Below are 13,086 nucleotides of genomic sequence, written 5' to 3'. Positions count from 1 at the left end.
AGCACTTTAGAAATATTTTCTCAATTGATCCTTACAATAGCCTTAGGAGGCAGGTGCTATTATTACTCCCTGCTTACAGTTGAGGAAACTGAGGCAAACAGATTTAAGTGACTTGCCCGAGATCACAGTGTCTGAGGAAGGCCAGATTTTAACTCTGGTCTTCCTGACTTCAGACCCCACTCTAACCAATGTACCACCTAGCCGCCTCTAGGTCCTGCAGAACACTAGGGCATTGAGGGAGATACCAAGTTTGGTACTGAGTGGACCTCACTGCCTACTGGGGAATGATAAGACTTGTATCACAAATAACTGTAAGAGATGACAGAACACACAGCGCTAGTTAGCTAGGAACAAAGCTGTTCATTGAGGGACTGCAGCAGCCTGGGGCCTCCATTGTTCATTACCTTGGGTCACCATCTCTTGGATCTCTGAACCTTAGAAGTAGGGCTTGAAACTATTACATTTAGGAGAAAATACAAATAAGAATCTTACAGGATGAGGTGTGGGAGGGCTGCAATCCACACTAGTGGAGGGAATATCCACACCAAAAAGTTCTTTAAGTAAGCAAATTTAATTTACAGGCTATATGTAAGGTCCTAGGTGAGATAAAAAGACAAGAATAAGTCCCTAACCTCAAGGAGTTTACAGTGAGTAACTGTAGTAAAAAGGCAAAATATAATGCCATAAGAGTTGAAAAAGATTATGGTGGTTCAAAGGAAGGAGAAGGGTGGAGAGGGGAACCAGGGAAAACTTCAGGAAGGAGGAGGCTTTTAGGCTGCTATTAAATGATATTTTTTTAAACTGAGGTCTATGAACTTGTTTTTAAAAAAGTTTTATAACTATTTCAGCAGAACTGGTTTTCAATATAATCTTCTGTATTTTACTTTATGTATTTAAAAACATTATTCTAAGGGCAGTTAGGTAGTACCAGCCCTGGAGTCAGGAGAACCCGAGTTCAGATGTGTCCCTCAGCAAGTCACTAAACCCTGATTGCCTCTCAGAAGACAAACATTATTCTGAGAAGGGTTTCATAGGCTTTGCCTGACCGCCAACTCCTTTTTTAAAAAATCAGTAGGATTTTACCCAGTTAAGACATGGGGAATGGGCAAAGGGCATCATTAAGGCAAAAATAACTGAATTAAAATGGTTGTGTTTATTTATTAAGTGTTTACTATGTGCCAAGCCCTGCACAGTGGAGATACAAATGGAGAAGTATGGCAGTTATGCCTTTAAAGGGGCTGACACTGATGGTACAGGAGACCAAACATATAGGAGGGTTCAACTGAAGGATGGACAAGTCCAGTGACTGTTAGGGGGCAGTAGTATGGAATATGACAAAGTTCAGGAGTCCTTAAGGTTCAGTGAGTCAGGTGGCAATACGAAGGGGTCAAAAGTACATAGCATCAGAACAGATGTTAAGGCACAGTGGTCCTTAGGGAACAATGGCAAGGTTTACCATTTTACCAGGATTGTAGTCAGTGACTCCTGGTTCATCTAAGCAGTGTGGATGGCCATATCAATCAGTCAGCAAGCATTTATTAAGCACTTACTACGTGGCAGGCATTGTGCTAAGTGATGGAGATACCCCCCCCCCAAAAAGGACAAAAAACAGTATTTTCCCTCAAGGAGCATATAATCTAGTTGGGTAAGGCAACCTGTAAATAACAACATGCAAATGTCCCCAATGAATGACTACAGGGAAAGGAATAGTGAATCCAAGGACTGGAGTGGAGTGGGGCTCTGGGTTACCTCCAGTGAGAGTCCACATTTACCAGGGATGGAGTGCTCAGTACCTAGCAGGAAACTGGCAATGGAGTTGGGGCATGGGAGAGGAAGGACAATAGAACAACATCAGAACAGAACACCAGAATTCTGTCTGGTGCTTTAAAGATCACAAAGTACTTTGTATACATTATCTCATTTGAGAAATAATCTCATTTTAAAAATCCTGAGAAGGCAAATTGACTGAAATGCAAAGTTTAAATAGGAGATGTCACCAAAAGAACATTGTGGATCCCCTAAACTTAAATCTTAACAAGCAAAGAGGATTTTCCCACTCAATTGAACTTAAGGATGAATGTAAATGCATTACTCACCTTCTCTAGCTCATCTCCTTTGTTCTTTCTTACAAGCATGTCTTTTTGTCTCCGTTTTCTGGATGAGTCAAACCTATTGTCCCACCAGAGTTTCAATAAACAAAAATATACTGAACACCTACCATATATTCAGCGAGGGAGAAACACATTTAGACCTGGTGTTTGACTTCAGGAAGTTTATGGTTTTGTTGGGGAGACAAGTCGACTACACAACAGTCTAAGATGGCAATGTAATGAGGTGCTAGATTGTTATGGTGTCAACTTGAAGTATTGTAGAGGTTAAGAGGAAAGTAATCAACTTCTGATTCATTGTAGTATTTTCAACCTCACAGCTACAGTTGTACTAACCACCACAAGTCAACTTTTTGCTGTTAGTAAAAAGGATGCAACTGCAATACACACAACTGGGTACTGGGCGAATCATGACAGGCTCAACCCTCATTTAACTGCAATGGAAGAGAAAGCAAAGTCCCCATGACTACTCTGTAATACAGCTTCTTTTTTTTGGTTAGGCAATATCCTCTTGCTAAGATTTTTATCAACCTTGATAAACATTTTATTAGTTGCAAAGTCCCAGTTAAGCGCTTTTCTACATAAATGCTAGTTGTCTCCAATTAAAGACTAAAATTTTTCCAACCTCCAAAAGTGGGAGTAACCGATCTTTATTAAAGAAATTCAAAGTCATACATGTTTTGAGTATGACGATATGATGTTCAGATAACATTGATAAAAGAAATGAAGATAGGGTCACAGGAAGCCCAGCAGATGCTAAGAGGAAACTAGCTTTTTTTGAAGGAGCCTTTTCAGATTCATTTTCCCACACATTCATTTATTTAGCTTCCAAAGCAGGACTGAATATCTGCCTTTGAGAATGGAACAACTTAACAGTCAGAAGTTCAAATAATTTCACCAAATGTTAGTGTAAAAAAATTCTAAAAAAAAGTTTTAGGTTTAGACCCTGACCTCAATGTGCTATTTGTTCTCATAATTATAAATCACAGCTCACTTATTGTCTTGTATGAATTATGGCAGTTCTTGTGTTTCCAGGTTCTAAGCCTACATGAAATTTCACTTAGGGTAGTAAGCACGAAAATATATTTCGTATTACTACGAAAAAGTAGTAAGAGGGTTCAGGTAAATGGTTCTTAGAGTAGCCCTTTGTCTATATACCACTCCTCGAAGTTTTAGTAGTCTAATGTCTTGTTTTGTTTTTTTAACAAGGCTTTTCAAAAATAAGATGAGTTCGCTAATTTGAGTGAATTCAGTAAGAGTAATAATCTAACTTATTTTGTTACTCTTTAACTTTTCATATTAAATTTAATAAACATTTGTTAGGTAACCAAACAGGGCATAGCACTGTGCTAAGCCCCAGGAGAGATACAAAATACAGATGTTTTCATGAACTTGTAGTCTGGTAGGGAAATGATATATATACAAATCATTACGATACAAAATAATACAAGATTAGTACATTAGAGAGGTGAAAAACAAAGTATTACATGAGGTACTCAATAGAAAAGATCCACGAAGGATCAGGAGCATCCTTCACGGATGAGTTATCTATCAAGGAATTCAGCTGAGAAGAGGAAGAGTGTTCCAAGCAAAAGGAACAGCATATCCACAAGCAGGGCATGTTTGGAAAAGAGAGCAGTCTGAAGCACACAGTGTATGCCAGGGAAAGGAATTTATTTAGTGAACAGAGAACCACCCAAGGATTTTGCACAGCATGAGATGAACACATCTATACATAAGGAAGCTACCCTAAAACTACAGTGTGAAGGATGGAATGGTGGCAGGGGGTATGGGGAAGAAGAATACAGAGATGGCAAAGTTTGCTATAAGGCCGATTACACTAAGGTGGAATAAAATGGATGGGAAATGTGTCGATCAATAAGGTTTAGTAGCTAGTTAGATGTGAAAAATGTTAGGAGTAAGGAAGCAAAAACAAGGTTTTGAACATAAAAGACTAGAGTAATGGTGGTGAAATTGACAAATGTTTTAAGCAGGCCCATCTGTAAAGTCTGACCTACATAAAGACACCATGTCCATTAAATGTTCAGGCTAATCTGGGCCCTAAAATTACTAATCACTTGTGAACACACCGATTTCTTCAAAGATGAAAAAATCCTGTATATAAACTATATTATGGAATATTAGAAACTGTGAATGAAAAGCCAGCAATTTTGAAGAAAAATTCTCTCAAATTACTGTTGTATGACAGAGCTGTGAATATAATGGGTATTTAGACTTCATAATTTTCTGAACAATTTTTTTTAAGTTGAACAAGAACTTAACTTCTGGATTTGAAATGATTCAGGCCTCTTTTCCTATACCACTACTTGTCTAGGAGTAGCTAGGTAGCATAGCGCTGGGCCTGGAGTAGGAGGTCCTGAGTTAAAATCCAACCTGAGAAACTTACTAGCTTTGTGACCCTGAGCAAGTCATTTAACCTGTTTGCTTCAGTTTCTTCAACTGTAAAATCTTGCAGGGTTGTCATAGGGCTCAAATGAGTTATTTATAAAGTACTTATTAGCACATCACCTGGCACAGAGTAGGTACTATATAAATGCTCATTCCTTTCCCCAATAAAATGATATGCTAAGCATAAAGTACCTACAAATATCCAAGTTAGGGAAATATATGCATAATAAGAATTGAGAAGGATCAGACCTTCATTAACCTTAAGATTTTTATTCATCAGGATGAACATGCTGCATGTATACATACAATACTGGTATTTACAACATAAATAAAATTTTTACATAAAAATTAAACAAATATTACTTTCAAAATTAATGAAATAATACAAATGAAGATAACTGTACAACGTTTATTTAGGGCTCATATATAGCATTGTTGCTAAAAGTTTATATGTTTAGACTACAGTGTAAATTCATCAAAGGCACTAAGGGAGATGTCTTTTCTAGCATTTTAGAACCAGGAATAATTAAATAACATTAAAGTATAAACATACATTAAAACCTGACCAAACACTAATAAATTCTAATAGGAAAACAGACCTTTCTTTAGCCCATCCTTGAAGGGAAGAGGGGGAGATTCTCTAAGATATGATTTCAGAGGAAATAGAAATTATTAAAAACAGATTATAAAAGCAAAAGAAAAAATATAAGGCCTAAAAAATATAAAAACTAAAATGAGTGTCACAGGTACAATGGGTCATGGAAAAAGCAAAACATTCAAGGCTAACAGGATTTTAATTGAACCCAATTTTCAAATATCAAAATTTTTTTTGAGAAATAAAAAAAAAAAACAACTCTATCCCTTCCCCCACCCACCCAGAAGGTTTTGACAGACATGCCAACTAATAACTGTAATTATGAGAAAAATATACAACACCCTGTATACATATTCAGAAGAGTTTTAGTAGTTAGTTAACTAGTTTTTAATTCAATGGAGAATTATGTATGGTATGGAAAATGCCACTACATTTCAATACCCTAAAAAAGGTTATTAAATCACAAAACTATAAACTAATAATCTTCACCCCATCGATGTTGTCAATGCTACTTTTAATAAGTAATTCTTATTACTTTTTAAAACAAAGGGAGAACAAAAGAAATACTTATTTGAGAACCTAGTTATTTATATTTTAGACCAAGTTTATCTATATGGTGGATAAATCCACTCATTTTAAGAATGTCTGTATGTTGTGCACTTTCATGGAATTATCACTGAAGTCACTACAAACTTAGCCTGTGGATTTTTAAACGTAGTGAGCCTTATGAGTTTATTTCACGTTAGCAAAACAGTTCTGTAAACTTTATCATAACTACTGAATGGCCCAAAATTCAGTCCCTCTCTTGCTTCAAATCTGCCTGGTCAATAAATCTAATGTCAGTGTTTCATGAAGCTAAAAATATAATGCTCATCTAGCACAAAAGCTCTAGCATAAACACTTTAATTTTTCTTAATCATTAAAAATATCACAGTCTTGTTTTTATGGATTTGAGTTTTACATTTGAGGGAAAAAAGACACGGAAATTAATTCTATGTTCTAATGTAGTGAAAAGAACGCTGTACTGTGAGTCAGAAAGTCTTGGATTCAAATCCTGGTTGTGTGTGACATTGGGCAAAATACTGCCTACCTCTCTGAGTCTCAAGTTTTTCATCAGTAAAATGGGGATAATAATACAAATACTCCCTACCTCAAAAGCTTATTGAGGACCTTATGTATAGAAAATGCTTTGGATACTTGAAAGCACTTTATAAATATAAGCTATTATATGTTATACTATTATAATCAAAGACATTTCCCTTATTACAGAAAACTATTTTATGGATGAGAAAACTGAGGCTCTTGGAGGTTAAACACCTTGCTCAAGGTCACAAAGGTGGATTAGTTCCAGGTCTAGCTTTGAACTCACACCCTTTGACTCCAGATCTACTGCAGTGCCACTGGGCCTTTAGTGCCTGACAGATCTCTGACAAACATGTCAACTTCTAAGGAATCTCACTGACACTTTTTCAGGACACAAATTCACTAAAGTCTTCACAGTATTTTAACCATATATCCTACATGAGGAAGTGTTACAGATTTTAAAACCTCTCACATACTACAAAGAGAACATTGATTATACTCATAAGAATCAAGGACCTCAGTGCTCCTCTTTCTTGGAGGTAACTCATCAATTTTTCACCCCTTTAAGTAGTTTTTTAAAAATCATAAATAAACATCTAAAATGCTTACTGAACTCGTGTTAAATGAATAAATATTGGTTTTTGAAGACTTAAGACATTTGAAACCATGGCGGTTTAGCATTAGCTAACAATACTTATTTTAAGTCTAAAAATTCACACAAAAAATTAAGATGCTAGTGGTTAATAGAAATGCAATGTTCAAAAAAAGTAACTATCAGTTTTGTAAGTAGCTGACCAACCACTAAAAGAACAAGTTTATAATAAAGTACTTTGTATATTTCTTAATCATAACTAAAAAACAATCAGTTTTAAATAGGGAGATGGCCTCACTCAAATGACCATGTGAGAAGAGGTAAAGATGTATGCTCCACACTTCCAAAGCACAGGAAATCTGAAGAACGGAAATTAAAGTCTCCAGTTTGAAGAATGGGCTTGAGAAGGAAGTTATTCTCTTCTAAACATCTTCCAGGTAAGTGACTTTGTTTAGTTTCTTACACTTACCCCAACACCAACTGGATCTGCAAAGCTCTCAATAGACATTTTTTGTCAATGGCTAATTTCTGTTAAGTTTGCTTATTCATTAAGTGTGTAGGGTTTTCTGAAAAATGAGAATTCTTCTTTCAGGCAAAATTTAAAGAGTAATTAAAATCAAATAAAGACTCAGATGCAGTCAAAATATCAATTCAGCTACCCATACATCAAATGAGATCTCAGCATAGGCAATACTTAAGCCACTTAAATTAGTAACTTACTTGATCTCCTATAATTTTTCTAACTCTACTTACTTGTGAAAAACGTGGCACCCTTAGTGACAATTCACTGAAAATATAAATCCACAGGCTTTGCTACTTTTATTAGCCCAAACAAAAATGTATGTTTCATTTGAATTTAAAGGAGCAGTAAGACAATGGAGGTACAGGAAGGTTGGGAAAGAGGAAGGAGTACATTGCCAGTGTACATAATTTGTTGACATGATAAAGACAACAATGTCTTTGAAACAAAATGTTTTGTTTTCTTTAGATGAGCTGTTTCATTTCATACATTAACTACAGCAAATACTATCATTGCAATGAGCAAGTATTTAAATAGTACAACAAGGAGATTTAGTGTTCAGAAAGAGCCATACCATAGATGAAAGCTACCACATTCAAATACAACAGTAAAACACAGGATACTTGAAGCTGCCAGTCTCTATGTGCAAGGCATGACATGACATTTAGCTTTTTCATGTCTTAAAATTCAGTTTCTTTCTATGAAAGTATTGGGTAAATAGCTCATGACTTTAAATACACATCTAACACTGTCACTCTGTGCAATATAGTCTTTCAAATTTTCTTGCACAAAACAAATAGTAGTGCACATTACAACAATTTAACAACTACTAGTTATACTGTTTGAATATGTTATGTTAATATAACATATACAGCATAACAGTATTTGGACAAAAGATCATTTCTAATTCTTACTCCACAGTAAGGCATTATTTTATAGCCCTGGCTGTATCAAATTACAGAAAAATCTTCAATGTTCTCAGGTAAACTAAATAGCTAGAACAACCATTGGAACATATGCTAATTTTATTATGGTTTCAGATTTGTCAACGTTTACTGAAGCAAAGAATCAATTACAGTCTCAGGCTTCGCAGAACGCTTTCTGTTTTGGAGGGAAAAACAAGAAGAAGAAAATGAATGTTTTCTCAAAAGGCCAAAAATGCAAGCATTTCCACAGTGTGATATATATATATATATATTTCATACTTCATAACAGATAATCTTTAAAATTATTACTTCTACTAAGCTGAGTTCTCAGCAGGGACATGGAAGGGGAGAGGGAAAGGAAGAGAGGGTTCTGGAATAAAAAGTAGATCACTTCTCTATTCCTTAGAGGTATCCAGTAAGGTTAAGTCTAAGATATGTAAAAGTTAGTACTTCTTCAATATGTATACATAACTAGCTTTTTATTAAGTTCAATTCTCAAGAAATGAAAGTGTTAAAAGGATATAATATAATCATATTTATCCTTCAAAATATTGAAAAATCATGCTTATCACTTCCTGTCCTGCTATTGTCACTACAGGATATTAAAAAAAATGTAGGACTATTTGGACATGGGGTTGGAGAAAAAAAAAAGAAAGCTTAATTCATGGGGCCCTAACTTCTTCTTGATAAGCTATCTTTACTGATGATGTGGGTGTTAATACAACCTCAATCTGACACAAAGGTAGCTGAAAACTCAAAGGAGAAAATACACAGATGAGGACAAGGACATTTCCCTAAGCTGAGAGAAAATAGGAAGGGGTCTATTAGATGAAAGCTTTCATGGTGGTCTCTTAGGAAATACCTCTCCTGAATAACTTATCTAGAAAAAGAGGCATCTCACCAAAATAGTTCAGCGACTGGTTAGTTCTCATCACTCAAAAGATTCTGAGACTAAGACAGAGAAGGCTTTTGTGGTGTTTGCAAAGAACAAAATGAGACTAAGCAATAGTCTTAGATAATCCAAGAGGACTAGAAAAATTTGAAGATACACAAGAATCTTCCTCTAAATTCTGCCCTTTTTCTGCTGATCAGATAACAGCTATGAAAGTAAATCAATGCAATGTTTCTTAAAGAAACTAATTTTCAAATGAGATCCTTAAAGTCTCAGCCAAGATCTTGATTGTATTAACAGAAATAAAAATAAAATGTGTGTCTTAAGGACTAGAATAACTCAAGCCCAGCATTTGTAAGATTTAATAATATTCTCACCTTCTTCCAGTTTTGGGCCTTGATTTTCCTTTTGAAGTGCGTGGCCTTTCCAATTTCATCAAAGACTGTCTCAGGCTTTCCTCAGTATAAGCTAAATACACATGGGAAAGGTCCACTTCAAAGGGCTAAGTAAAAGAAACAAACATTTTTAGTGCCTTTCCAATAAATGTACTCTTTTGATTAAAATATCAAACTCTATAAAAGTCACTAAAATGCAACTAAAACAGATGTTTGCTACACAAGCAACTTGACATTCTTATCCAAAATCTAGTGAATAGAGAGTGATCACCAAGTGCTAGAAGGGTAAAAAATTTTAAAAGCCCTGATGTGCTACACATTTCTCTCCTGGTTTTTTGGGGTTGTCTGAGGGGGGGGGAGGGCAGTTGGGGTTAAGTGACTTGCCCAAGGTCACATAGCAAGTAAGTGTTATGTGTCTGAGGCTGCATTTGAACACAAGTCCTCCTGACTCCAGGGCCGGCGCTCAATTCCCTGCACCACCTAGCCACCCCAATAAAACACATTCTTAAAGCAAAAGAAGTAGCAGCAAAAGTAATACAACTCTCTTACATCTTTCTCCTTTTTATCAGGTACTGGAGTCTGCTTCCTCATATTATTTCCTGTGTAGGCGACACATTTCTTGAATAAAAGGAAAAGTATTAATTAGCAAACATTAGCTGAGACAAAAATAACAGATTATTCTAAAGCGCTCTAAGGTCAATGCTTGTAAAGGCATACTTACTAACTGCCATTCCCCAATGTCTTCATTCCAGTGAACATAATTTTCAATCATTTCCTTTGAAAAGATGTAAAGATAATCTACTTAAAAATTAAACAACATAATTGTTTTTTAAGTTTATGGGGGAAATGGGTTGTTTTCATTTGTACCTTTCATGATTTTTTTTTCAAGAAACAGCTCTCCAAATACTTTATTTTCAGTGTTTTCTTAAAAAAATTGAACTTATGGGGTAGCTAGGTGGTGCAGTGAGTAAAGCGCCGGCCCCGGAATCAGGAGGACCCGAGTTCGGTTCCAGCCTCAGACACTTAACACCCACACAAAAAAACTAGCCGTGTGGCCTTGGGCAAGTTACTTAACCCCAATTGCCCTCCAAAAGGCAAAAAAAAAAAAAAAATGAACTTAATAGAGAATAGAACAAGCGGGGGGCAGGGTAGGATGGAGGGAAATATAGTTAGTCTTTCACAATATATCTACTATGGAAATATTTTGCATAGCTACACATGTAACAACCTATATTGAATTGCCTATCTTCCCAGTAAGGGTGAGTGAGGTGGGAGGAAGAGAAAGAATCTGGAGTTTAAAGTTTTAAATTCAAATGTTGAAAAAAATTATTATTTTTTTTACATGCAACTGGGAAATAAGATATACAGGCACTGGGGTATAGAGATCCATCTTGCCACACTGGAAAGTCAGAGGGGGGATAGGGGAGGATATAGGAGAGAGCAGATTGGGGAGGGGATATACAGTGGGATCGATGTTTTGGGGTGGTGGGTAGGGGAAAGATGGAGAGAAAATTTGTAACTCAAAATCTTGTGGAAATGAATGATGTAAACTAAAAATAAATATAAAATTTAATTTAAAAAAATGAAAGATTATAAATAGGCCAAGGGATTCAACAAACATTAAATGGTTGTCTGTCCTTTGTTCTCAAAGAGGACCATGACATCAGGAAAAGTGATATCGTAACTTGAATTTAATTCAGTACCATATGCAAGGAACTAGGGAAGATACAAAGTTTAACTAAAACAGGTTCCTTGCTCTTTTAGACCTCAGAGACTGGTAGAGACACCTACCCAAATCATTAGAACACAACAAAAGAAATGGTAAATGCTTAAAAAAGCTATGTGACAGGGAATAAAGGTCATTACAGACAATGGAGCTTTGTGGAAAGCTTCTAGAAAGGTGGCATTTAAGCTAGGCTCTAAAGGATGGTTTGGAATTTAGAAACTAAGCAAGGATTAGTTACAAATGAGAGAATGGTGGAGCAAAGAGTGAACAAAGAGGAGGAGACAGTAAATTCAGGTCAGATGGGGAACTATATATTACAGGTTGGCCGGGGTGAAGAACAGATGCAAGGGAAAAGTGTGAAATAAAGCTCCAAAGTAGGGAGGTATCTGATTACAGAGGGCCTTGTATATAAGGAAAAGGTATTTTTAGGCAATAAGGAACCAGTGAAGGGTTTGAACAATTTGATGACAAGACCATATTTCTGATTCCTATATAGAGAAGGTATGTCTGGCAGTGGCCCCAACAACAGTTTGGAAAGAGGAAGTCACTGGAAGTAAAGCAATTGTGCAGATGAGCGGTAGTGAGGGGTTATGTGTAATGGAAATAGTGGGAAAAGAAAGAAGGGGATAGATCAGATAGATCACTGCAAAGGCAAAATGGAAAGGACTTGCTAACATAATACCAAAGTTATGTTGAATACATGACACTGCAAACGGTGGTGCCACTAACACATACAACCAAGTTAGAAGAAGCAAAACAAGGTACATTTTTGTAAAAGATATGTTGAACGTCAGGTACTGTTGGGACAATCCAATGAGTAGTGCTGAATAGCAGAACTGAAGAAATGGATTTGGGAGCTATTTACATAAAGGTGATCCTTGAAGAATTAGGAATCATATTGTCAAGGCAGCCTGCATCTAGAAGTGGCAGACAGAATGTTCTGAATGAACATTCACCTCAGAGGTCAGTGAGGACTTGTGAAAAGTCAAGAGAAGAACAGCTGAGAAATAAGAGATCCAGGAGGTGAGGTTTGAAACCAAGGCGAGAGTGTTTCCAGAAGGAGGTTTTGTCAATTGTCAGTATTGTCAATGAAAGGGAGTAAATTCTTACCTGAATAGATAAGGTCTTTGGTTTTATCAAAAATAAGGATCCTTTGTTGTCTATCTAATATGTACCAGTAGCAAATCATTTGATAATTACTACTTTGTAAGACAGTTTGAGAACTGGTACTGCGAGGTCCCCTTCCTGCCCACTTTTTTTTTCATTATTTCCACTGAGAAATGGAATTTTGCTCCATCGGATGAATTTTATTGTTTTTCTTCTACCTCTAAAAAGTAATCCTTTGGGTAGTTTGATATGACATTAAATATGACCATTGTCATATTTAACATATTGGCTCAGCCTACCAATGAACAATAAATATTTCTCCAATTATTTAGTATCTGTATTTCTTTCAAGATTCTTTTGTGGTTGTACCCATATAGTTCTTGCATGGTGTTTTGGTAGACAGACTTCCAAATAATTATATAGCCTATCTCTCTTCCTGCTGGGTTTCAATGGTAATATAGAGAAATACTTATGATTTACATGGATTTATTTTTTATCTTGCAACTTTGATGAAATTGTTTCACTTGATCTTTACTTGACTCTTTAAGGTTCTTTACATCCTGTTATCTGCAAAAAGCAGTAATTTTGTTTTCTCTTTGCCTATACTTATTTCCTTATTTCTTTTTTTTGTCTTACTGCTACAGCAAACATTTCTAGTACTTTATGAAAAAGTAATGATAATGATGGACACTCTTGCTTACCCTTGATCTTATTGGAAAGGCTTTAATTTATC

The 13,086-nt window shown here is 35.8% G+C and overlaps 1 protein-coding gene across 3 annotated transcripts in view; it reads right to left on the bottom strand.

The window, feature by feature from the left end:
• Positions 1 to 4,771: 4,771 nt before the first annotated feature.
• The window catches only part of KIF3A (kinesin family member 3A), a 75,681-nt gene continuing 67,366 nt past the window's right edge, over positions 4,772 to 13,086 (bottom strand). For all 3 annotated transcript variants that reach the window (XM_069103857.1, XM_069103858.1, XM_069103856.1), the window contains 4 exons: positions 10,242 to 10,295; positions 10,070 to 10,138; positions 9,503 to 9,627; positions 4,772 to 8,408 (listed from right to left, as the gene is read on the bottom strand). In XM_069103857.1, coding sequence (XP_068959958.1) covers positions 8,360 to 8,408; positions 9,503 to 9,627; positions 10,070 to 10,138; positions 10,242 to 10,295 — 297 coding nt within the window. In that variant the 3' untranslated portion in view covers positions 4,772 to 8,359. The remainder of the gene's footprint in view (positions 8,409 to 9,502; positions 9,628 to 10,069; positions 10,139 to 10,241; positions 10,296 to 13,086) is intronic.

This window comes from Petaurus breviceps, unplaced genomic scaffold, assembly GCF_028583685.1.
Source record: "Petaurus breviceps papuanus isolate PSGF00001 unplaced genomic scaffold, PetGlider_PUasm1.0 64, whole genome shotgun sequence".
In the NCBI taxonomy this organism is placed as follows: domain Eukaryota; kingdom Metazoa; phylum Chordata; class Mammalia; order Diprotodontia; family Petauridae; genus Petaurus; species Petaurus breviceps.
The sequence above is the reverse complement of the archived record's forward strand: the minus strand, read 5'-3'. Positions and strand labels throughout refer to the sequence as shown.